At 35.3% G+C, this 25,532-nt stretch overlaps 1 protein-coding gene across 5 annotated transcripts in view; it reads left to right on the top strand.

Moving 5' to 3' along the window:
- The window catches only part of SUCO (SUN domain containing ossification factor), an 81,690-nt gene that overhangs the window by 31,374 nt on the left and 24,784 nt on the right, over window positions 1–25,532 (top strand). For 2 of the 5 annotated variants that reach the window (XM_003824665.6, XM_008978310.5), the window contains 11 exons: window positions 9,119–9,242; window positions 10,151–10,275; window positions 10,767–10,834; window positions 12,379–12,486; window positions 14,006–14,111; window positions 16,026–16,046; window positions 16,251–16,306; window positions 16,785–16,876; window positions 17,689–17,754; window positions 23,498–23,566; window positions 24,338–24,428. In XM_003824665.6, coding sequence (XP_003824713.4) covers window positions 9,119–9,242; window positions 10,151–10,275; window positions 10,767–10,834; window positions 12,379–12,486; window positions 14,006–14,111; window positions 16,026–16,046; window positions 16,251–16,306; window positions 16,785–16,876; window positions 17,689–17,754; window positions 23,498–23,566; window positions 24,338–24,428 — 926 coding nt within the window. Of the gene's footprint in view, window positions 1–9,118; window positions 9,243–10,150; window positions 10,276–10,766; window positions 10,835–12,378; window positions 12,487–14,005; window positions 14,112–16,025; window positions 16,047–16,250; window positions 16,307–16,784; window positions 16,877–17,688; window positions 17,755–23,497; window positions 23,567–24,337; window positions 24,429–25,532 lie in introns of those variants that run through there. The other 3 variants (XM_008978308.5, XM_008978311.5, XM_055111539.2) reach the window with 2 other exon arrangements.

Raw genomic sequence — 25,532 nt, 5'->3', positions numbered from 1 at the left:
CTGATGTCCAAGACCCGCCTCCAGAATTGAATCCCACCTTCCTGCCTCATTCCTCCCTCAGAGATTAGATACTCCTCCTTAATCTTAAGAAGGCTGGCAAGGACAGAGATCCATCTTCTGTAACTGCTTCCTGCTGAGTTTACAGTGTAGGCCCTGTCCAGCACCAGATGAGTGAAAATCTTTGGATAACTGATAGGGGCCCAGAGACAGGATGCGTTGGAAGCCTTGTGCTAACGTTATCTTTACCTGGAACTGTTGTAATCTAAGACAAAACTTTGCTAAGAGGTTAAACAAGCAAGGACCAAAAATTAGTAACAAGACAGCCTTCAAAGGTCCTAGAAGAGGTAGGTAAAAGCCAGTTGAGACTTGCGAAGGCAGTTTTGATAGTTGACCAGCTGTAGTTGCAGTGAGTGCCCTGGTTATATCTGTAACCAGGTAGTTTACTCATAGATCTTTTGAATGTTAATCTCAACCTGTCTGGAGTTGTTCATATAGGTGCAGCAGGTTTTATTAATAACTGCCCATACTCTACCTTGTTCAGCTAGTAAATAGTCCAGTGCTAGTCTGTTACTGAGAAATACATTTGCCAAAGAGTCTAGGGACTCTTGAATTCTCTTTAGTGCATGACCTGTGTTGGTGGCTAAGGATTCTAGGGTTTGAGTCAAGTTGTTTAGGGTTCACTTTAAGCAAAGCCACCCAAGGGTACTGCTGCCCTGATTCCTGCCAGAATTAATCCTATTGCTCATTTACTTCTGGTGTTACTATGACTGTGATCCCTGAAGGGGCAAGAGTGGCTAACATGTATTCACCTCAGTTCCAAGTTTTGATACATAAGGGAAAGCTACTCCTAAAAGAGAAGATGTTGACTTTTAACTATTCAGAATTAAAAAACAAAAAACAGATGACTACCTGGGGAGTCAGGAGTGGTTATGGGGTGTAACTTCTTCCCATTCATGGCCACAAAGAAAAATGAGCTGAATTGGGGCACAAATGGAGACCCTATGGGGTGTGATCTTTATTCTTTGTTGCCAACTTGAGTCTATAGAGATACTTTCCCCCTATTCTAATGGGGGTAGTTGAACAATCTTTGTTTTCTGAAAGAGGGTGGCACTGCCACCTTCCCAGACTAGACAGTTGTTTTTCCCCTGTATATTCTAATCCAGGAGAAGCCACCATGTATGGTCTCCTTGCTTTCAAGTGGAATCCCATTTACCTCGCTGCAGCATTGGTATCTTGGCAGCTAGAGTTGTATTCAGAGCATTGCAGGGAAACTTGTGCTTTAGTGTCATTAGCACAAAAGGTGCAGAAGGTAGGATCATGAGTGCACTGGAGGTATACATACCCAACTTCCCAGGTCCAGGTAATGGTGGGGAGGTTCAGGTGGATTTCATTCAGTGGGGGGAGTTCATTCCACTTATCAAGTAAGGGTTTGGGTATTTCAGGATTGCTGTGGTTAGTTAGGAGGTCTGTGGGGGATGTTTGTGAGATTTTTTGGATAAGCCAGAAGATTGAAATCTTTATCCTGGGGATGTTGATGACGAATCTAGCAACCATGAAGGTGGTGCCCTGATGCTATAATTTTTGAAATATTTACTGTAGAATTATGTTTCTACCCACACCAGCTCAGGGTAATTGGGAGAGCAAACAAGATTAATAGTGACAACATGATATCTGCGGTTGGGCCTTAGCATGTCCTCTACACCCAATAAGGACAAGAGAGGTGTTTCCTAGGAGGTTGGCTAAAGTGATCGAAAAGAAGTATTACACTATTTTGCTCCCCCAGTGCTCAAAAGGGTTCAAGGACCAATGACTACCCACTCACCTCTACTCTTGTCTGGCCCAGAACATCCCCTGGCTACAAGTCCCCTGACTCCAAGTCCCCTTGCCACAGGGTTCCCACCAAGGGACACAATGGACCTGGGGCAGGCAGCATACTATCTCAGCATTGGCACAGGAGAAAATAAAATCTTTGCCATTAACATTGCATCCAGCACCTTCTGACAACAAGGAGGAATACAAAACAAAAATCAAAATCTATAGCCCCCCAACAGACTGAACAGATGCTCCCTTCCTGGCCAAAGGGAATGGATTTGGGCAGGCACCTACCAGCCCCTCAAACACTTCTAAGCAATATAAGAGTCAAAACCAAAAGCCAAAATAAGTTACACATCAATAAAAAAACAACAGCATAGAATTAAGCTATACTGGAGGAAAACACTGCTCCCACAGACCTCTCTCTAAGACTAAACATTTTAGCCTCAGGTCACAACGGCAGTTGTAGTTGGAGGAGAAAAACTCACAGGAGCTCACAAAAAAAGCTAAAAGAGTTAAATGAATCTGAGAAGCTTTCAAAAGAATACATTACAAGATTGAAAAGCAAAATTTCTGGTAATTTAGCAAATTAACATTTTAAGAAAATTGGGTTTTAACTTTTTTTTTTTTTTTTTTTTTTTTGAGATGGAGTCTTGCTCTGTTGCCAATCTGGAGTGCAGTGGTGCGATCTCTGCTCACTGCAACCTCCGCCTCCCGGGTTCAAGTGATTCTCTTGCCTCAGCCTCCCATAGCTGGGACTACAGGCGTGCACCACCATGCCCATCTAATTTTTGTATTTTTAGTAGAGATGGGGTTTCACCATGTTGGCTATGGCCAGGATGGTCTTGATCTCTTGACCTCGTGATCACCCGCCTTGGCCTTCCAAAGTGCTGGGATTAACAGATGTGAGCCAGTGCACCCAGTTAGACCATTCTTTAGAAAGTGTATTGTAAACAATTTCCTTTTAATTATACCAAGTTTAATCATACACAAAATTTCTTTTATAAAAGTCTCCTTTATGAACCTTGTCACGACATAACACAGACCCTCCACAACATGCTTGAATTTTCTTACTTGTCTGATATGGTTTAGCTCTGTGTCACCACCCAAACCTCATGTTGAGTTGTAATCCCCACGTTAGAGGAGCGGCCAGATGGGAGGTGATTGAATTGTGGGGGTGGAATTTCCCCTTGCTGTTCTTGTGATAGTGAGTGACTTCTCACAAGATCTAGTTTAAAAGTGTGTAGTGCTTACCCCTTCACTCTCTTCCTCCTGCACTGCCATGTAAAGAAGGTACTTGCTTCCCCTTTGCCCTTCTACTGTGATTGTAAGTTTCCTGAGGCCTCCCCAACCATGCTTCCTGTACAACCTAAGAAACTGTGAGTCAATTAAAAATTAAACCTCTTTTCTTCGTAAAACACCTAGTCTCAAATAGTTCTTTATAGCAGTGTAAGAACAGACTAATATAGAAAATTGGTACCAGAGAAGTGGGGCATTGTTAAAAAGGTACTTGAAAATATGGAAATGACTTTGGAACTGGGAAATGGGCAGAGGTTGGACAGTTTGGAGGGCTCAGAAGACAGGAAGGTAACAGAAAGTTTGGAACTTCCTAGAGACTTGTTGAATGGTTTTGACCAGAATACTGATAGTAATATGGACAGTGAAATTCAGGCTGAGGTGCTTTCAGATGGAGATGAGGAACTCATTGGGAATTTGAGCAGAGGTGACTCTTGCTGTGATTTAGCAAAGAGCCTGGTGGCATTGTGCCTCTGCTTTAAGGATCTGTGGAACTTTGAACTTGAGAGAGATGATTTAGGGTATCTGGCAGAAGAAATTTCTAGGCAGTAAAGTATTCAAGATGTGGCCTGGCTACTTCTAAAAGCCTGTGCTCATTTGCATAAACAAAGAAATGGCCTAAAACTGGAACTTATATTTAAAAGGGAAGCAGAGTATAAAAGTTTGGAAAATTTGCAGCCTGACTTGTGGTAGAAAAGAAAAACCCATTCACTGGGGAGGGATTCAAGCCTGCAGAAATTTGCATAAGTAGAGAGGAGCCAAATGTTAATAGCCAACAAAGTTGGGGAAATGCTCTTAGGGCATTTCAGGCGCCTTCATGGCAGCCCCTCCCATCGCAGGCCAGGAGACCTAAGAGGGAAAAATGGTTGCGTGGGCCAGGCCCCGGGTCCTGCTGCTCTGTGCAGCCTCCGGACATGGCACCCTGCATCCCAGCTGCTCCAGCTTCAGCTGTGGTTGAAAGGGGCAAAGGTACAGATCAGGCCATTGCTTCAAAGGGTGCAAGCCCCGAGCCTTTGCAGCTTCCGTGTGGTATTGGGCCTATGAGTGCAAAAAGGGCAGGAGTTGAGGTTTGGGAACTTCTGCCTAGATTTCAGAGGATGTATGCAAATGTCTGGATGTCCAGGCAGAAGTCTGCTGCAGGGACAGAGCCCTCATGGAGAACCTCTACAAGAGCAGTGCAGAGGGGAAATATGGGGTGGGAACCCCCAATCCCCAGCATCCCCACTGGAGCACTGCCTAATGGAGCTGTGTGAAGAGGGCCACCATCCTCCAGACCCCAGAATGTTAGATCCACCAACAGCTTGCACCGTGCACCTGGAAAAGTAGCAGGCACTCAACACCAGCTCCTGAAAGCAGTTATAGGGGCTCTACCCTGCAGAACCACAGGGGTGGAGCTGCCCAGGGCCTTGGTAATGAATGAGTTCTTGCGTGATCTGGTTGTTTAAAAGTGTGTTGCACTTCCCCCTTCACTCTCTTCCTCCTGCGCCACCATGTGTAGAAGGTGCTTGCTTCCCCTTCAGTCTTCCACCATGATTCTAAGTTTCCTGAGGCCTTCTCAACTGTGCTTCCTGTACAGCCTGCAGAACTATGAGTCAGTTAAACTTTTTTTTTTTTTCATAAATTACCCAATCTCAGGTTGTTCTTTACAGCAATGTGAGAATGGACTAATACGTTGTCCTATACTACCTCTTTCTTGAATAACTGGACATTTTACTTTAGGACAAGGATTTACTATGCAAGATTTCTCCCTCATATAAAATTACTCTTTTTTTATATCCTTTGCAAAACAAAGAGAAAACATTTTCTATCCATAACATTCTTTATGTCTCTCTTTTCTACCTAATGGTTTCCTTATATTTTGAACTTCCCTTTTAGTAACTTCCAAATTAAACAAAACATTTTTTCCCAATAAAAAATACATTTCTTTAGCACATTTTATGTAAACCTAGCAAGAAATCCTGAACTGCCTACCAGACATTAGAATTTTATAGATGAGAATCATTTTACCATTTTTAGATTTTATACCATACAATAAGCTCAGTCTATTCTATTCTGTTCTGATCTGTTCTGTTCTGTTCTGTTCTATTCTATTCTCATGCCATTTTAATCATTTTAAAGCCTATGCACATAAGTAATTTACCTAGGAAAGGGTTGCCAAAGGGGAGACTTCAGAGGCCCTGACTTGCTGGAGAACCTACCTGGTAGTGGAGACACTGAGAAAATAGGTAGCCACTTGTTGACTGCTGTAGGTGGCTGTCCATTTGAGGTCAGGAGCCTGTGAACTCCCAATTCCTTTGACCAAGAGGGGCAGTTACAAGCAAAGCAGTTATAAGACAGCTCCCAAGAAGGGGTTGCAACTCGCTGTTAGGAAAATAATACTTCTAACTTTAGGACCGAAAAGGGCAAGACTAATACTTCCCTAGGGAGAGGGGCTATAACCCACAGTCCTAAAGGAATGTCAATGCCAAAAACCCCAGCACATCTGGGGTGCAGTCTATAATACCAATGCTGTAAACCCAGAGTGCCTGCATTTCAGCCAACGAGGGTCCCTTCACCAATGCCAAAAACCCTAGTGCACCCCGGGTGCAGCCAACAGTGTCCCATGACTGAGTTGAGGTCAGAGAATGTGACTGGTGTCCCAGAGTCAACACACTGGGGGAACCTCTTACAACTAAGTGTCCCACCTTAAATAATTGCCACACACAGTTGACAGAAAGTTAAAAGCAAACAATAAGACTGCACACATTTTAGGATTGAAAATGAAATGACTGGTGGAATAATGAACTAGAAGGGCAAGGACCAGTGGAAGAGGTGCTCAGGATGTGTTTCAGGGCACACTAACGATGGGGGCTTTTAACTGACCACTTAGCCAAAGGCTTTTGTTCCCTAGCTTACCTGATAATTATGGGGGGTGGTAGAGGGGACACACCCATCCACAGAAGCCAAAATGTGACTGATCTTCCACATGGGATTTGGGTCTTCATCCAGGTTCCCTCATCTAGAGTGGGCTCAGCTGCTGCAGTGGGAGGGGCTTGCACAGGGGCTGGTAACCTACTGGTCTGCCTGTCAGAGCAGTGGGTCCCATATGAGGCAGTGGCATTATGGCCACTTGCTCGTCTGCTCAGCTGTGCTGTCTGCCAGGGAAAATGATGACTCTCAAAAGAGCTTTTGATTAGTGTTAGAGCTCAGGTTTTACAGCTCTGCTTAGTTACCTCTCTGCTCATCTCACCTGCTGCCATGTCTTGCTGTCTTGTTTTGTTAACTGCTGTCTCTCATTGTCCCTTGCTGTTTTCTTGCTGTTTCTCTGACTGCCATCTCTCATTGGGTCTTGCCAATCACCTTCTCTCCATCTCTGCTGTTGCATCATCTTGCCTCTCCTCCAGTCACTGCCATCTCTGCTTTCTTCATCCCTTCGTGGTCACCAGATGATTCAGGACAGGGAAGCCCCCAAATTGGGGCTTAGCCCAGGAGGGTTCTTGGCTTCACCTAGGAAAGAATTCAAGGGCAAGCTGGTGGTGGTAAACAGCAACTTTTATTGAAGTGACTGTATACAGCAGCAGCAGAAGTACTGCTCTTTGAGGAACAGGGCTACCCCACAGGCAGGGTGCCTAGAGTAGCAGCTCAGAGGCAGTTCTGCAGTCATACCCACTTTTAATTATATGCAAATTAAGGGGTGGTTTACGCAGAAATTTCTAGGAAAATGGTGGTAACTTCCAGGTTGCTGGATCCTTGTCATGGAAAGGGGTGGTAACTTCCAGGTGTTGCCATGGCAGTGCTAAACTGACAAGGCACGCTGGTGGGCATGTCTTACAGAAACTGCTCCTGACCTGTTTTATGTGGTCATCCATATGGTTCGGTGTCAGAGCCCTGCCTCCGGAGTCAATTGAGTTCTGTCTCCTTCCTTATATTCAAACTAGATTTTTTATTATCTAATTGAAAAAATTAAATTAGTGGTAATACTAGCTCTTTTATCTTTTTCTGCCATGTATTGTTTTAAGTAGCCATACACTTCATTTAGTAAATCAACTTGTTCTGTAAAGCACTCTAAGGTGGAAGTTGGATGGGGACCAAATTGCTGTCTTCCTAAAGGGAGGTTTGGAAATGGCTCTACTTCCTTTGAAGAAAAGAAGAAATAGTCCCAGAAGTTATGGATATTTCATGTTAGTGCTCAAAAGCATGCTCTTATGTAGCAAATATAAACTAAATGAGACTTAATATTGTTTACCAGAGTTTCCTATCTAATAGATTTTGTACATTTCTCAATATAGTGTTAGTGAACACATCAAAACTTTGTTTTAGGAATACAGAAATGATTCAATAATGGAATAAATGTCTGTATTCATTATTCAGTTTAAGAGGAAAAAAAGTCACAAGATTGGATGCCCTTCCTCAGTATTCCTTCTCTTGTCTTCAGATATAACCACTGTCTTGAATTTAGTATTTTTTTTGTTTAGTTTTAGAGCTTTTCAAATAAGTATAAATAATATATATTATATGGCATAGTTTAATATAAATGACGTTCTTAAGTAACATTTTATTCAACATTGTTTTGAGATTTGTTCATTGTTTCCACTGCTCTGTTTATAGTGACTACTGCAGTTCATCCATTCCTCATTTAATGGATATTTAGGTTATTATTTTTGGTATTAAAAGCAATGCTCTAATGAACATTCTTATGCATATCTTTTGGACACACATGAGTGTTTTCACTTAGATTTATACATGGGGTGTATTTAGGGATTATGCACATCTTAATATTGTTAAATTTTAAACTCCTTTTAGCATAGATTTCTCTTGGCTCAACAGATATTTCACACTTGGCCACAGACTATCACACTTTAAACTCCATTAGATTTGTATAATTTATGTCAGCATGCCCCAACCCCCAGGCCACAGACCAGCACCAGTCCATGGCCTGTTAGGAACCAGGCTGCACGACAGGTGGTGAGCAGCAGGTAAGCAAGCATTATCGCCTGAATTCTGCCTCCTGTCATATCAGTGGTGGCATTAGAATCTTATATGAGTGTGAACTCTATTGTGAACTGCACATGTGAGGGATCTAGGTTGTGCACTCCTTATGAGAATCTAATGCCTTATGATCTAAGGTGGAACAGTTCATCCCAAAACCATCTCCCTGCCCCATCCATGGGAAAACTGTTTTCCATGAAACTGGTCCCTGGTTTCAGAAAAGTTGTGGACCACTGATTTATATGATATCTCAGGCTTTCATTTGGATTCCATGATTATTACTGAAATTGTATTTCTTTTTGCAAATTTATTGATTTTATTCTTTGCTTCCCACCCACCCCATCTCCTTATTTGATTTGCTGATACTCTTTATACTTGATAATAATTCTTTGTTGACTGAATGTATTGCAGATACTTCTCTCAGTGTGTGACTTATTCGTCCATGTCATTTATGGTTAACCTAACCAAATGTATCAGCTTTTAAAAATGATTTATGCATTCTGCATCTTATTAACATGATTTATAAAGATTTTTAAATTTTCTTCTAAAATGTAAAGTTTTGTTTTTTCACATTTAGAATTTTTAATTTGCCTTAAAATTTTTGTGTACACAGTGTTTCTTTTTAAGGATATTGTGGAAATAATATTAAAACATCTAAAATTATCTAGCTTCCTTTAATGGATGTATTAACTTATATTTTAAGGTGGATGCATGGCAAGTATACAATTTATTCATTTGTACAGGCTATATATGAGTAATTGTTTGCTTTAGAGTTTTATAAATTATTTTTTTCAACGACCTATGCTTATATCACTTAACAAGTGAAGGAACACATCCTAAAAAGAATGTTTAAATTATCTCAAGAGAAATTCAACTTTTAAGTAAACCAAAACCTTTCTTTTTACGTTTTTTATTTTTTCAAAATATAATCATTCATTATAAATTGGAACTTTAATTTGACAGAAACATTTGTATTTATTTCTAAAATTTATTTGTATTATTTGAAAGTTGAAGTCTTCTTACTTTTTGGTGTTTCTTTCAGAGCTCTGATTATACAAAACCAGGAGACATTGACCCTACATCAGTAGCAAGTCCCAAAGATCCAGAAGATATACCAACATTTGATGAATGGAAGAAGAAAGTTATGGAAGTAGAAAAAGAAAAAAGTAAGGAAGTATTTGAGTTCTTTAAATTTTTTTTTTAAGTATATGGTGTAGTTTAATATGCTTTCTTTTTTTGATTGGTAAAACAAAATAAAATTTACTTTTGAAAACTTTTTAAAGGTGAAACTTAACCAAGTTGCTGTTGATCCATCCATCCATCATGTACCTGTATATAATTACATACAGTTTTAGTTTTAATTAAAATCCATTCTTGTAAATTATTAAGTGAGCATAAAATAAGGCATAGCAGTGATTTTCATCACAATACGAGGAAAATTGAGGCATGGAAACTATTTTAAAATTCATATGGAACTCAAAAAGAACTTGCATAAAATCCTTGGGTTTAAAATATTCTTTAACTTACCAAAAGGTGTTTTACATATGATGTTTCAAGAACATACCTAAAGAAAAGCTTGCTTATGTTATGAGGCAGAGGAGGGTGACTAAAATTATAGTTAATTTATTCCCTGTGTGATGGGTTATTAGGTGCAGCACACCACCATGGCACATGTTTACCTATGTAACAAACCTGCACATCTTGCACGTGTACCCCAGAGCTTAAAAAAAAAACAATAAAATAATGTAAGAAATACATCCTTAATAGATGTTTATAATAGATATAAATACAGAAAGCTTTGATTCTCATGGACAAGCTTCATTTTGTGAGTTATGTTACTTAGACATAAGTAATGTAGAATTTTGTAGTTAATTTGTTTTGGGGGGATATTTTAAGCTATTGAGGTGGAGCACTTTGATTTTTTTATGAATTTTTAAAATATTCTCTCAAGTGTTGAAACCTATTCTTTTCTAGAAGACAGCTTATTGCTTTGGAGATCAGTGTTGCTAGAGGTATTTTCAGTCATAATCATCAAATATATATATAAATATTTATAATAACGGTTTGTCTGCAGGTCAGTCGATGCATGCATCTTCTAATGGAGGTTCACATGCCACCAAAAAGGTCCAGAAAAATCGAAATAATTATGCCTCAGTAGAATGTGGTGCCAAAATTCTAGCAGCTAATCCAGAAGCCAAGGTAGGTGCTTAAATATAAAATTTTGTATATATAGGAAATTAACGACTTTTTAAAATACAGGTTATTTGTTTACTGGGAACTATATTTTAATGTGAGATATTTTCCTTATTCACTAATAAAAGCAGAATATGCTTTTCAAAACATTATCTTGTATGAATTCTTACTTATATTGGCTGATGTATTTTGCCCTGCATTTTTTAACTTTTAAAACCCGTATGAAATTTTTAAAAGGAAATAACTAAAATATTATTTTTTTCTTTAAAGTAACAGGCATTGAATTTTAAATGTATCATTGTAACACTAATTTAATGCTGTTGCTGTGAATGGTGAATCTTAGCCACTTTTATGCTTTTTTCCCAAGTGAGTGTTTTAAAGTCTTAGGTGTACTTAAGATCTAAAAATACAGAAGTCCCAGAAAACTTTAAAGTTAAAATAAATACATTCTTCATTATTCCTTAAGTAATTTGTTTCCTTTCCTCTTTTTAAAATAGAGCACATCTGCTATTCTTATAGAAAATATGGATCTTTACATGTTGAATCCTTGCAGCACTAAAATTTGGTGAGTTATACACAATTTTAAAAAGTACATTCTACATATATATGCATATTATGTTAAGCTTTTACATTAGGGTTACACTGACATATAATAATTTAATAAGCTTTTATGATTGATTAGTGCTGATACTATGCAAAACTGAGGACAAAATGCCTTCCTTTCCTTTTGAGGAGGTCACAAAAAGCAAAAAATGGCAGATCTGGTTAAACAATTATGAAATGGTATAAAAAGTACTGTTGAAAGGGTGTTATTGAAAGAGTGATGATGCGTAACTGCAAGAGGAGATGAGAGAAGGCTTCCTGGAAGAGGTAATTCCTGAGCTGAATCTTGAAGGATTAATAGGAAGTGGCAGATGAATGAGGCAGAGGTATTCAGGAACTGTAAGAATAAGGGGGCAGTGCTAAGAAGGAGTGTGTTTCTTCTGGGTGACTGTTAGATATTACAAGAAGAAAGATACAATGAGAGTAGGGGTGGAACATAAGCCTGGAGCATTCGTTTATCTATAAGTAGGCCATCCAGTGCTGTGTATACCCAGAGTGTTAGATGTCATGGGTATTTATTTTCCGCCAATGCCATGCTATATGCAGTTTTATATTATGCACATGGAACCATGCTTTTAATTTTTTCCTAAGCAGCAATATTTTTGGTATCTTTCCATGTTAATAAATGTAAATCTTAGCATCATTTAAAAAAAAACAGCTTTATTGGGGTATAGTTGACATACAATAAATTGCATGTATAATAAACTACATGTCAAAGTGTATAATTTGGTAAGTTTCGACATTTATGTATCTGAAGCCATCACCACAATAAAGATAACAAACATATCCATCATTCCCAAAAGTTTCATCATACCTCTTTGTAATTTCTCTCAAACTCTCTTCCCCCACAGCAATTACAGATCTGCTTTCTGTTACTATAAATTAGTTTACAGTCTCTAGATTTTTTATGTAAATGAAATGATAGTTTTTGGTACCAGTTTTAATGGCTGCTTAGTATTTCATTGTCTGGATGAACCATAATTTGTTAATTCTCTTTGCTAAATATTTAACTTGATTTCCCCCCCTGCCCTTATAGACTGTGTGTACTTGATATAGCAAAATATATATACAAAGGTGGACATCTGAAGCCTTTTATCCTTAAGATAAATTTCTAAGAACTAAATCGAAGACTATGATAACTTTTTAAGACAATGTATATGCCAAACTATCCTCTAGACTAGTCATTTTACACTATCACTGTCTGTTCTTAAGAAAGTCATCCCTTCTCCAAGAATGAGTGTTATCTAAAAAAGGAATTTTTAAAAAAATAATGATGGAGCAAAATCAATATTGTTTTATTTACAGGTCTTTTCCCCCCACTAATGGTATCCTTTGGGAAGTATTTAAAGATGCTTCTTATAGACAACTAAGGCTACATACCCTCCTCTTAACATTTTAATGAGTAACTCTTAATGGTAGTCTAATTTATGGAAACTGTTAATGTCATATTTAATATGAACTGTTATTTTGATTGGTTTAAGTAATTGTCTTTTGTTCTTTTTGAAGGTTTGTTATTGAACTTTGTGAACCAATTCAAGTAAAACAGCTTGATATTGCAAATTATGAATTATTTTCTTCTACTCCTAAAGATTTTCTGGTTTCTATCAGTGACAGGTAAATTCTAAAGCTGTTTCTATAGGGTCTATGTTGGATCTCTGAAAAAAAGAAAAACAAAAAAACAAAAAAGTGGGTCACATTTTGACTTCAGTCCATTTATTTTTTAAAGGTCAGTTTGTAATAACAACGATAATACGACTGTATTGTAGGCTCTTGTTAATCACTTACCTTTTACCTTCATTAGCTCATATGCTTTAAACATAACCATATGATATTATTCTCTTATAATGTGGGGAAACAGAAAAGGGGAGATTAAGTGCCTTGCCCAGGTCACATGACTTGTGAGTTTTAGAACCAAGATTCAGAACTACAACTCTGACTTCAAAGTCCTCACTTGCAGTCATTATGCTGTCTTGTTTCTAAACATTTCTTTTAAAAGTTGTTAAAAACATACATGTGTAGGTGCTTTATGAGGTATATTTTTATTAAAATATATTCTAAAACTTTTTTTGTACATGTGTGATTATAAAAGAAATAAATATATGTTGTGAGGAATTTGGAATAGAACTGCATTTTGTCAACCAGAGATAGCCCTTATTAGCATTTTAATATATTTCTTCCAGTCTTTACTATGCACTTATTTATTAATTCTATAAAAATATGTACTTTTACATCCTGGAAATACTCTTTAGTCTTTTACACGTATCATTTTTAATGTGTACACATTATTTTTTGTTCAACAGAGATGTTAAATCATTTCATAAATACTTTTTGAGTGTCCACGATATGCCATGTAGGATGCTGTTTCTTTATGGAACTGTTATTTTGTCATTTAATCATTAAGGGTTTTCCTTGGTGTTTCTTCCTCCACCTCACACTCAGCACTGCATATATACAGTTTTTGAAATCGGTTCTCAAGACCTCTTGAGAATTCTGTTATTCTGCCACTACCCTTGCTCAGTTCACTTCTTTTTCTCTCAGCTGCAATTTTCTTATATGTCAAATGAACATACACAGCTCTGATAAGTAAAGTGTATTTTTTTAACGTGGTGAGAGGGCTCATTATTTTGAGGAGTTCTTATAATGTTTCAGTAAACAGATATAATAGTTTTAGACTTTTATATTAAATACCAAAGTCTCCTTTAAAGGGGAATAGATATGTCAAATTCAGATGTGGTTTTAAAAGTTTTTTCTTCCCATTCTCTTTCCACCAGTACTTGTATTTATACTTTACATTATTACACACATGTCAGTATGTGAAGAGCTGTGCCACTTTCTTCCAAGACAGTCTCTTGGTGACTTTCTCTTATAAAACCTCCTCCCAAACCCCAAGAAGTGGTACTGGTCCTACTTTTTGTTAATGGTGTGATTTTTCAAGGCATTCTTTCCTGGTAAAGAGAAACCCGTCAGTTCAGTTGGAAAAGAAAATGTATTAAATGTATGTATTTATGTATTAAACTGTTAAGTCAGCGTGTTCACCTGGAAAGGAAAAAAATTATATTTTGAAAATATGATAGAACCTTTCAATATGTGGTTTATAATTTTTAAAAAATAACATATTTCTTATATTTTTTAGATATCCAACAAATAAGTGGATTAAGCTGGGTACTTTTCATGGTAGAGATGAGCGGAATGTACAGAGTTTCCCTTTAGATGAACAGATGTATGCAAAATATGTCAAGGTAATGTTTACACATACAGGACTATGTTCTATAATGAAAATATACGTGTTATTCACACTTCATACACCTCATCTTTTTAGAAATCAGAAAAGTTAAGAAATAGACTACACTATACCACTTAATAGGTAATTCTTACTTGGGTATATTATTTCATGAATCAAATATTGCTACATTCCCTTTTGCATTGCTGGAAGCCTAGGCCAGTTTTTTGTTATTTATGGCCCTGATAAAATTCCAAATTATAACTATTTAAGTTTTTTGAGTCTTTATGCAAAATGTCATCTTCATAGTATATTTCTTTCTATTTTGAAACTGAAATCATTGCTGGTCACTGAAGTCTTTAAAGCAGGTGTAATTTCTTGTTAGACTCTGATTCTTAGACCATTTCATCTTTAACGTCCACTTATTTGGCATTGTTACAGCTTTTGTCTTTTTCTTTGTATAGCCAGATGAAATATTCTGTGTCCAAGTACCAATTGCAAATAAAATAGAGTTTTAAACACCGGTGTTCTATATTTCCACTGCTGCTTCTACCAACTAATTAAGTAAAATTATCACTTTTGAATTGGGTTAGACAAAATAGGGAAAATTCTTACTCCTTCCTTTCCTCTTTTTTTTCTTTAAAATTATAGCCATACCTTAAAGTACTATTGAATTAATATTATGACATTTTTTGAATGGCAGCAGTTCTAATTTCTATCCTTTCTTCTTTAAATGTGAGAACTTATAGCTACCTAATTTTGTCTTCTGTGATTTTACCATCTCTTTTTAAAGCATGTTTTAAATTGACTTCTATAAATAGGTAAACTTGTAGTATTCTTAATCTCAGTATAAAAATGCTAAATTCTGTTTTTAAAATAAAGTTGATATTCTCAGTTAATTCAAAATTATTAGTTCAAAAAAATTAAGGAATGTTTTCAATTCCTTCTAAAATGAGTACTGAAACAATTACTTAATTTTTTATACAGTACACTTTCTTCACTCTGAAGAGACAAAAACGTTAAAAATCATTTGCTAGGTGATAAAATCGTATTTAATTTTGGAAGGATATTTTATTGGAAACATAAAGAATGCCTTATAAAACTTTCCACCTTGTTCCTTTTATGGTGGGAGATTATACAGCATTTTAAATATTAGTTTTATAAAAAACTTTCTTTGGTAGAATTGAGTCTAAAAGCAAGAAACATTTACTTACAGCTCATGAAAAGCAGAGAAAAATTACTTTCTGATTTTCATTTTATAGTAATAATGTTATATAAGTTTTTTACCTGGATGTTCCTTATCTTAAAATAACTACACCCAAATCTACTACTTTTTAATAGCATACATTCGAAAGGCCAATTGGTATATATCTTCCACTTCTGTAAGTTGTACTTGAAATAACATAGCATACCAAAAATTCATACTTTCCCTGAAATAAGTTGTATATAATATACAAGTATAAATATCATTTCATAATGGACTGTTATCAATATGTATATGTGTAGAACATATATGTATATGTGCATATATATCAATATATAAATCCATATATGGATATATACTTGATACATGTCTGTAATACTTAAAGTAAAAGATTGTTTCTAGATACTGTTTATTAATTGCTTTTAGAATGCTTTCTATCTAACAGCTATATAAAATAACAGCAATGGCTTGTAGATTAGTTAACTTATAACCTTAAAGTTAATTTATTTCATTGCAATCATTTAGATTATACTCTCAGGTAGTGATGGCAAAAATTTAAATCATTGCTTTTATTTCTGCAAGGAATTAAGAATACTACAGTGTTATCCATCACATGACATTACTCTCTATACTTTATACAACATAATTTACAAATATTTAAAGATGCTTATTGCATGATGTCTAGACTTTGGAACTGATTTCTTTTTCTTTTCCTTTCTCTTGCTTCAGATGTTCATCAAGTACATAAAGGTTAGCAACCTTCTCTTTTGCACTATTAAATAACAGGGCATGGCATATTAATGCATTACAAAAACTTTACAAGTATTGATTTCGGGGAAAATAAGGACTTTATAGAAATGTTTAGAAATGTTATAATGAAAAAACTGAGTATATTGTTAGATAATCTTACATGCTCTCTGCTGGCTTCCCATTTTATGTGCTTTTATTCTTTAGGTTGAGTTGCTATCACATTTTGGATCAGAGCACTTTTGTCCATTAAGCCTTATAAGGTAATGCAGAACAAAATACATTTATTGAGCTTTTTAAAAAATTGATATACAAAATTTTCGATATATTTAAAGTGAAGAAATAATTTTCTCTTACGTGAGTTAATACCATAGAAATAAAAACTGTGAAACCTTTCTTTTGAATGCATTTTGGAAAAATGTCAAAATATCCTCTTTTAAAAAAAAAACCTCATTTTGTATATTTGTTTTAACTTGCTTGCTATTTTGCTATGATGATAATACACAGAAACGTTTTAGACTGATATGAAAACTCATCCATTTAAATACCTTAAATAGATTAGTTTTACATTTTAATTGAAACAGTAGATGACTTAAATGTAAGGAGCAGCCATTATTTTTGAGTCCAAAAGCCAGTGGCCCTCAAAATATGACCAAAGTTGATGTTTGTCATTTATTGTGAAGAGATTAGTCTTAACGAGTGTTTTGTTTTGGAAGTCTTTAATGAAATTGTTGTTGATAGGGTATTTGGCACTAGCATGGTGGAAGAATATGAAGAAATTGCTGATTCCCAGTATCACTCAGAACGCCAGGAACTATTTGATGAGGACTATGGTAAGTGACATCAAACAGATGACTGTTAGGTATATTTTTTTTACTTTTTAAAAATCGAATAGTAATGGGGGAGTATAGCTTACTTAAATCAATATGACTGTTGTCTTCAGGCTTTTGTTTTGTTGTTTTTAACTCTAATCAACTTTTACTTAAATCTGTTTTCTAATATGATTGCTTTGTATTCGTATTGCTTTCCAAGCTTATCTATCACTTATTTGTAACTGAAACTCCCTTCTATAACATTAATGGTATAAATTATGATTATATCCCTATGCCAGGGCCAAAAATCTGTTAAACTCACAAGATACTGAAATAGTAGAAATGAGCTTTAATGCCTGTGATTTCCCATGAGCCTAAGAGCAAGCACATTTTGGCTTCCTGTGAGCCATTGAGAAATCCTGTGACTCTAAAGAGTTAGAGGAAAGTTTTATGACACTCTCCATTTCCTCTTTAAGTCCTTATTTTAAGATGTGTTAAACTATTGTTTGAACAATCTAAATTTTCTCAAGAGTGAAATGAAGACATTGACTAAGAGTTGGTAAAGTATATTGAAAGCTTGAATAAAAACGTCTTATAAATGTGGTTAAAATTTTGGTAAGCATTACAGTTATTTTCCTTGGTTTATATTTGTTTGTTAAATGGTTTCTTAATCTTACATGCTTTTTGTGAACATGTTTTAGATATATGATTCATATTTATCATAAAATGTTTTAAATGTCAGCTGACTTTGACAGGACATAATTTGAGCTTTTAAATATGTTACCATTGGAGCTAGATCTCAGCATAATTACTTTTATTTTCTTTTTTAACAGATTATCCACTGGATTATAATACTGGAGAGGATAAATCCTCAAAAAATCTTCTTGGTTCTGCTACAAGTGAGTATTTTGAGGATTTTCTATTCATTCTACTATTTTTTCATTCTGACACACATGGACATTTTGTCATGGTATGGTTGAGGAGAATTCTCCCAGTGTTGAACTTTGAGTTGAAATAAAAGATACTGTCTTTTGAAAAGTATTTTTATAGAAATGCGATAAGAATATATGAAAAGAAAGAGGAGAGAGACAAATGCAATCATAATAAAGGTGTTTCTTCTACTCTAATTAGGCGCTGACATTTTGGGACAGATTCCTTATAGTGAAGAAAGGGCTATGGATTTTCTTGGGGAAAGAATTATTAAAACAGTCATACCACAGTTAATCTATGGGTATGGTTAGTTTGCCATTTAGTTACAAAATATAAAGGGTGCTCCTACCATCATGATAATGAATACCAATAAGAATACTAGTAATAATATACTCTTTGTAAACTAAGAAACAATGAATAAGATATAATACTGGTGCTTTAGTTTGTTGTTATTCCAAAGTCGAATCCCAACCTAGTGGTAGGCTCACTAAGGAGACTACTGGAAAGACCATTACCTGACTGACACTTTATTTTTCATGGTTAGATTCTGTGTAGGTATATTTCAATGATGTTTTTGATTATTTCTGAAAAATGTAAAATTAACTACAAGTAGTTTTCTTTTTATTTGAAAATTATTAATAAAATTTAATAAAAACAAATCTTAGTAAAATAGAAGACTAGTTGCGTGTGCTTGTCACTTTTTGCTCTTAGTGAATTGAATTGTTGAATACCGATGTCTGTGAACATTGACTTTGTAAGTTTTTTAGCTATTCAACCAGTAGTCTAAATACTTAGGTTGATATTTTGTGTAGCCACAGTATATAGAGTTAAAATTACCTCTTTCATCTCTCCTTCTAGCCTTTTCTTTCTTTCCTTTCTTTTCTTTCTCTTCCTGCCTTCCTTGCCTTCCTTGCCTTCTTCCCCCTCCATAGAAGAGTATAGACCTCAGTGGACTTTTTAGGGGATGGGAAAAAGAGTGTTAAAAATACCTGTAGAAGGAAAATCTTTTGTGATTACAAAGTAATATTCAACTTTATTACATATCAGTTCAGTATATTTTGTTTTACTTTATTGCTAGGCTTCTGACTTCCTAGATATTAGTGATTACTTTTAAATAGGATTCCTAGCTATCTAGTTATTGATATAAAAATAAGTCTTATTCACTGCTATGTGATGTATTTTTTAGGAGTGAAAGAAATGTCTTATCTGTCTGGATATTAATGTTTTTGTTTCCCTTAATTTGCATTTTATATGTTACATAGTAGTCATTATTCTGCCATTTATGTAGCTCAGTAATGTTGAATTAGCTCTGCGGAAGCATTATTATTTTATGGGGTCAGAAAATAGCCCCATACTAAAAGATCTCTAGCTTCTGGTAGGTACTGGAAAAACGAGGACACCTTAAGGAAATAATGTCTTATTGTAGTTTCAGATAAAGGAAAAGTGTGTTGACATTCTGGATTTTATTGCTATATCTTCCTATGTGGTTAACTTCTAGATGCCATTAAAACCTAACCATAGGCCAGGCACAGCGGCTCATGCTTGTAATCCCAGTACTTTGGGAGGCCTAGATAGGCGGATGACCTGAGGTCAGGAGTTTGAGACCAGCCTGGCCAACATGGTGAAACCCCATCTCTACTAAAAATACAAAAATTAGCCAAGCATGGTGGCGTGCGCCTATAATCCCAGCTACTCCGGAGGCTGACGCAGGAGAATCGCTTGAACCCAGCAGGCGGAGGTTGCTGTGAGTTGAGATCGCACCACTGCACTCCAGCCTGGGGGACAGAGTGAGACTCTGTCTCAAAAACAAAACAAAACAAAAACCTAATCATATATCAGGGGAAGACATTTCCCTGTTTGTATTCATGTCTCTGATCAGTATATCAATTAATTAGACATAGAATCTTGTTTAGATACTTCTGTTTGGATCTTTCTCCTTGAAGGTATATCACTTAATTTTCCTTTTACAGATCTCTGGGAGGGCGAGGTTATCTTCCAGTGTTCTAGGTATTGAAAGAATTTATACAGTGAGATAAGATGGGTGGGAGGATGTCAGCTGAGTCTCTAAAATGAGATTTAAAATGATCTCCACCTCCTGAAGTTTTAGAACAAGAGAGGCAGTAAGAGCTGAGTGATAAGACTTTATTGTCATAAAACTTTATAGACTTGGCCTAACACTGCTGCCTTCTGTATCTGTGTCCTTCTACTCTTCTCTGAAGTTTGGGACTGAATTAGCTATAGCCTCCAAGGTGGTATAACTTGAAGAAGTAAATAATAAAGTGGAATCAGAACTTCAGTAGTTCCGATTCAAAGAACTGGTCTTTGGCACAAGAATGTCTTGAGTTTGACTGTAATCATCACTGCTTTCTAAATTAGCTTGAAATTGGCCCATTTTGAAACTAGTTTTTTTTCTTGTTTTTAATGTGTACATAGTATCCACAAGCTAGAATTGTCTTTAATCTTAATAGAAACTCCTTTTCTTTTTGCTCTCAAGTAGTTACTAGTTATAGGAAATATGTCACCAGAATACTTTGCCTGTGCTGAGAGTTGGATGTCAAAGAGCATCCACATTGCATAAACATTCTTGATATTATATAATTTACTTAACTACTAAAAAGGGAGAAGCTGTTATCTTAGAGCAGCATTCTTGGCTTTGTGTGTATGGCTTCCTGATTCTTTTGTTTACATTCTTGAACTAAAACATTTAAATCTTTTACATCAACAAGATTTCCCCATATCACTCTGATTTTCTTGTTCTTTGTCATGTGAATTTGCCAGACCTCTGCCTACTTTGATATTGGCGCAGGTCTGCCTTTGCTCTTAAATATGTGGTTTTTGTTTTTGTTAAAATCACCCTATCTGCTAAAGGGAGATAGGTGCATGTGCATGTTGAAGAGAAAATGTAGTTTTTACTTCTCAAGTATTTTTTGTGGAAAAAAAGTAGATCCTAGAAGGACCATTTTCCTAGAAAATGTGGGCATGCTTCAGAGATAGTACACATAGGAGGAAGTCTTTTTTTGTTGGTTTATCTTCTGTTGTATTTATATAAACTCTTCAACTTCAGCAGCCTGGAAAAATGTTTGTTTTCTTTATCAAAAAGAGACATTGGAGCACTGAAGACTGAGTAAATAATATGGAGATATTTGGTCTTTAGGACCAAATATTAGGAGCATTTTATTCCTAAAGGAATGAGGCGGGATGAATAAGTTGCCCAATTCAAAAATTTAAAAGTTGACTAATCCAGGAGAAATTAGGGATTTTTATCTCTAGTTTGGCAATTATATTCAAAGATGTTATTTTAGTCTATTCTGAAAGTTTTTTAATGGCCAGATAATCATGGTGTATACAAACTATCATGTGTTTAGATACAAATTGAAAATAGAATAGAATATTCACAATTCTGCTTTCTCTCAAAAGACAAAAAAGATACATTAGGCAATGTTCTGTAAACATGGGAAAATTATTTTAGGTTAAATGGGCTGAGAAGAAATTTGCTAAATTTTGCTTTTGTTACCACGTTTCCTGAAATGATGATAATAAATAATATTTTAAAAGGGTGAATAGAAGGATCTTTATTGTAGGTACTGGTGTTAAAATTTAGGTTCAGAAATAATACTGTAAAGCTACTTTCTTTACACAGATTAACACATTATCTTCTTGAATTATTTAATAATGAATGTCAAAAAATTCGAAATCTCATATAAGATCTCACTTTGAAACAAAGTATATAAACTGTTGATTGCACAATTTGGGTTTTGTGAAGCAGTCAGTTTTGACTATAGGTGGCAGTGTAGGTGGGGCATCATAAATAATATTGCAGTATTGGTTGGCATTATAAAGGGTGTATGAGGAAATAACAGTTTCCATTCCAGACTTCATCTTGGTTTATGAGGGAATACGGAGTTTCCATTTTTGTTATCTCATACCGCAGCATCTCTTTAGCTTAAGTAAGAATTAAGGCCACTTCTGTTTATCAGTTTGCCAGGTCAAAGGGCAATATTAAAAATGTTATTTAAACATTTTAAAATGGCAAATATTGAGCCTTTGTGTGTTACAGTAATGATTAGAAACAAAGTACCACTGCTTTGTTGACTTTCAGCGTATACACTCATAATTTCGTGAAGATCAACATTATGGCTGATTCCTAGCTATCACTTTAAAGCAGTTTGAAATCTGCTACTATTTCTCCCATCTTGAAGCATATATTTACAGGATGAGCTCCAGGCAGCACTCTTTGGTTTACTTGCAACCTTCCTGATGTAGTAGATTTTTCTCTCTTAGATCCTTTTCTACTTTTCACATCTCTGGTTTTCATTGAAAATATGATGAATACTCTGTGGATCGCTTTAGGAAGGGAGATTAAGACAGAAATAATGTATGATGATTAATATGTAGCCCCTGCCAGATCTTAGTATTTTAATAGTAGGAGTATCTGATACCAAAGAATTAACTTCTAGTGGAATTTCAAAGGTTAGACTGGGAATGAAAGTTAATTTCACTTGAAATTACATCACATTACTGGAAGGAAGGTCTTCTATTCCCAGTACCATTTTTTATGGAGTTCTGATATTTTGTTATGCTCATGTATAAATATATCTATGTAGATATTGAGGTTTGTACCACTTTTTTCATGTAAATATCCTCCTTCAAAAGAGAAGTAGGGTTAGCAGGTATGCAAATTGCTTTTTACAACACTTTGTTTTATGACCTTGACTTTTCATTAATCTGCCCCATACCTGTCCCCAACCAATTAACTAAAGAATTTGTATGCTTTATGATTTAAAAAGATTGCTGTTTTGGTCAATGAGTTTTTTTAAAGTCATCAAAGAGATTTGATTCTATGCAATATCAATTTAGAATTTAACCATATTACCATAGATATGATAGGCTAATCATTGAAAATGTTTTCTGCTTTTTTTTGGATAATCTCTGTTTTGTTTTTACCTGTGATAATCACATAATGTAGGAAAAGCATTTGCTTTTTTACACTTTTTTTAAATTTTAAACTGTAGAGAATTTTTAAAGAAAAATAGGTTTTTCTGTAAAATAAGAATTTTGGTCATCACATTTTTTTTTTCCTGTCCCAGTACAGACTGTATGTTGAGTTATACTTGAGTTTATAGTATGCTGAAGACAGTGTTTTGGTAAAGTGTCTAGGGAAGTTTTACAAGAAAAGTATATTTAAGGCCAGGCGCGGTGGCTAACGGCTGTAATCCTAGCACTTTGAGAGGCTGAGGTGGGCAGATTTCCTGAGCTCAGGAGTTTGAGAGCAGCCTGGGCAACACAGTGAAACCCTGTCTCTACTAAAATACAAAAAATTAGCTGGACGTGGCGTCATGTGCCTGTAGTCCCAGCTACTCAGGAGGCTGAGGCAGGGGAATTGCTTGAACCTGGGAGGCAGAGGTTGTTGCAGTGAGCCGAGATTGCACCACTGCACTCCAGCCTGGGCAACAGAGCAAGACTCCGTCTCCAAAAAGAAAAGTATATTTACATATAAAATTCCTTTTGAACATAAAAATTTAGATACATGCTTTACACTTTTGGCTAAAATTTATTTGTGTCCTATATTGGACTTTAGTTGTGAGGTGAATACAAAAGTAACCAGTCAAAAAATGCAAAAGATCATTCTAAATGATTTTTTGACTATCTGATATTAATTTATATTAGAATATTTAGGTATTTGGTACTTTTTCTGATTGAATTTTGTTTTAGATGCCATTCTAAATATGGTGAATATTGCTGCTAATATTCTGGGAGCAAAAACTGAAGACCTGACAGAAGGTACCTAATCATTTTATGGGTCTTTTAAATAGCTGGTACTCCAGGGATCCTTATATTTAGGAAAATCAAGTAATGAGTTAAGAAAATTTGATTGTTTACATTTAGAAATATAGAAATAATTCAGAGGAACTTACCAATCTTTATTATTCATTGTTTATTTGAATTTCACAAGTTCTGTTTTATAAAAGAATACTGTCTATATAAAACTTATGAATTTGCCTTTCGACTTCTCCTAGCTCTAATATTAATAGCAATGATTTTATTCCTTATCTCTTTACCGAGATTTTGATGTCCTAATGGTACTTCAAGTATGTTATTCTTTTATGTGTTAAATAGCTACTTGATTTAGAAAGCCATCTTTTCCTTAGAGAATGGCAGATGATAATATTTTTGGCAAGAAGAAACAGTCTTGCCTTTTTGTTTTTTTAAAAAATGCTTAGATCCAAGTGAACACTTAAAATGACTCATTTATTTCCTCTCATTTGACAACTCTTTCAGTATCTAGAAGGCATATTAATCACGTAAGGTTACACAACATTCATAGTCACCTGACTTGATTTAATTATCTGAGAAATTGAGAAACGATATATATTACTTGTGATCTTATATGATCATTTCTTCCTAAAAGAACTTTGATTTTTTAAGAAAAAGTCTGCAGTAGCAAACCTATTTGGCTTTTTTCTTCTCTTCCAAGAAATTTGTTTTAGTAAAATATTTTCATGGTACAGCTTTTAAAATTGAACTCAACATTGGGCATCTTTCTTAAAATAGGAAATAAAAGTATATCTGAGAATGCCACTGCCACAGCTGCACCTAAAATGCCTGAATCAACTCCTGTTTCAACTCCTGTTCCATCTCCTGAGTAAGTTATAATGTGATATTAAATAGAATTTTGTTACAATGGAGAGATAAGTATATTAGTATAAAAAAAGGAACTTGTGATTTGTGTGTGAAATGATTACCTGTTGAGAGCTCTGAATCATAGGATAGACATTCTGTGGCCACTTAGAAAATCTCTGAGTTGCTTCTTCCCATTAGTGTATATGCATACTGGGAATATAATTCAGATCAAACTTTTTTTGGGGGGGTATTATATATTACTTTCATTATTCACAACAGTGACTCTTTTCCATACTGCAAATAATTGACCTTACTCTGCAGGTATAGGCTTGAGGACAAATTTTAAAGGCCCCCCCTTTTTTTTATTAAGTTCAAGTTTAAAAGCATTGATCTGTGGTATCCCTAGAAAGCTACCAAAATACCTAGAGCAGTCGTTCTTGAATAATGTGTTTGCCACACAGCAAGCTCTTAACTGTTCCATTTCTCTGAATCATGTAGGCCTTTCCCCGGGTTGCAGTGGGGACACTTTGGGCAGGGATGTATCTAAATAGGTAATAGATATAATATATCTTTTACCTTTTTTGTCTTTTCTGCCAGAGGTGGTTACTTTTGTTGGTACCTCTACTTCTTACCTATAATAAATAATAAGCTTATAATGATTTGGATAATCAGGTAGTTATTGTAGACTTAATTTATGTATATTTCATTAGATACACTCCCTACAAAACTTTGCAAATCCTTTATCTTAGAACAACTCTACTTAAAGAGTACAAGATATTTGAATATGAACCACTTAGTTCAAGATAGTATGTAATGAGACCTGCAGTGGGTATGCTTTGAACTGCAATTCCTGAGAACTATACTATTTCAAAAATGAGATTTTGATGCTTTGAAAGGCATAGTGAGAAAATTATATTATCCTGTGTTAATCCTGAAAGTTACTGGAGATATTTATTGGGTAGTTAGAAAATATAGCATATGTGTTATTGATTCCGAAAAGGACCTAAGAAATCTATTGGGGATAGAGACATTCTTGGTGTTTCTAATTATGTGGAGCTGTGATTGCTGTTCCTGATTTTGTAACTAGGTTTCTTCAGTTAACAACACGCTATGTCGTATTTTTCAA

This window comes from Pan paniscus, chromosome 1, assembly GCF_029289425.2.
Source record: "Pan paniscus chromosome 1, NHGRI_mPanPan1-v2.0_pri, whole genome shotgun sequence".
Taxonomy (NCBI): Eukaryota; Metazoa; Chordata; class Mammalia; order Primates; family Hominidae; genus Pan; species Pan paniscus.
Note: the sequence above shows the minus strand (reverse complement) of the source record. Positions and strands in the feature narration are given on the sequence as shown.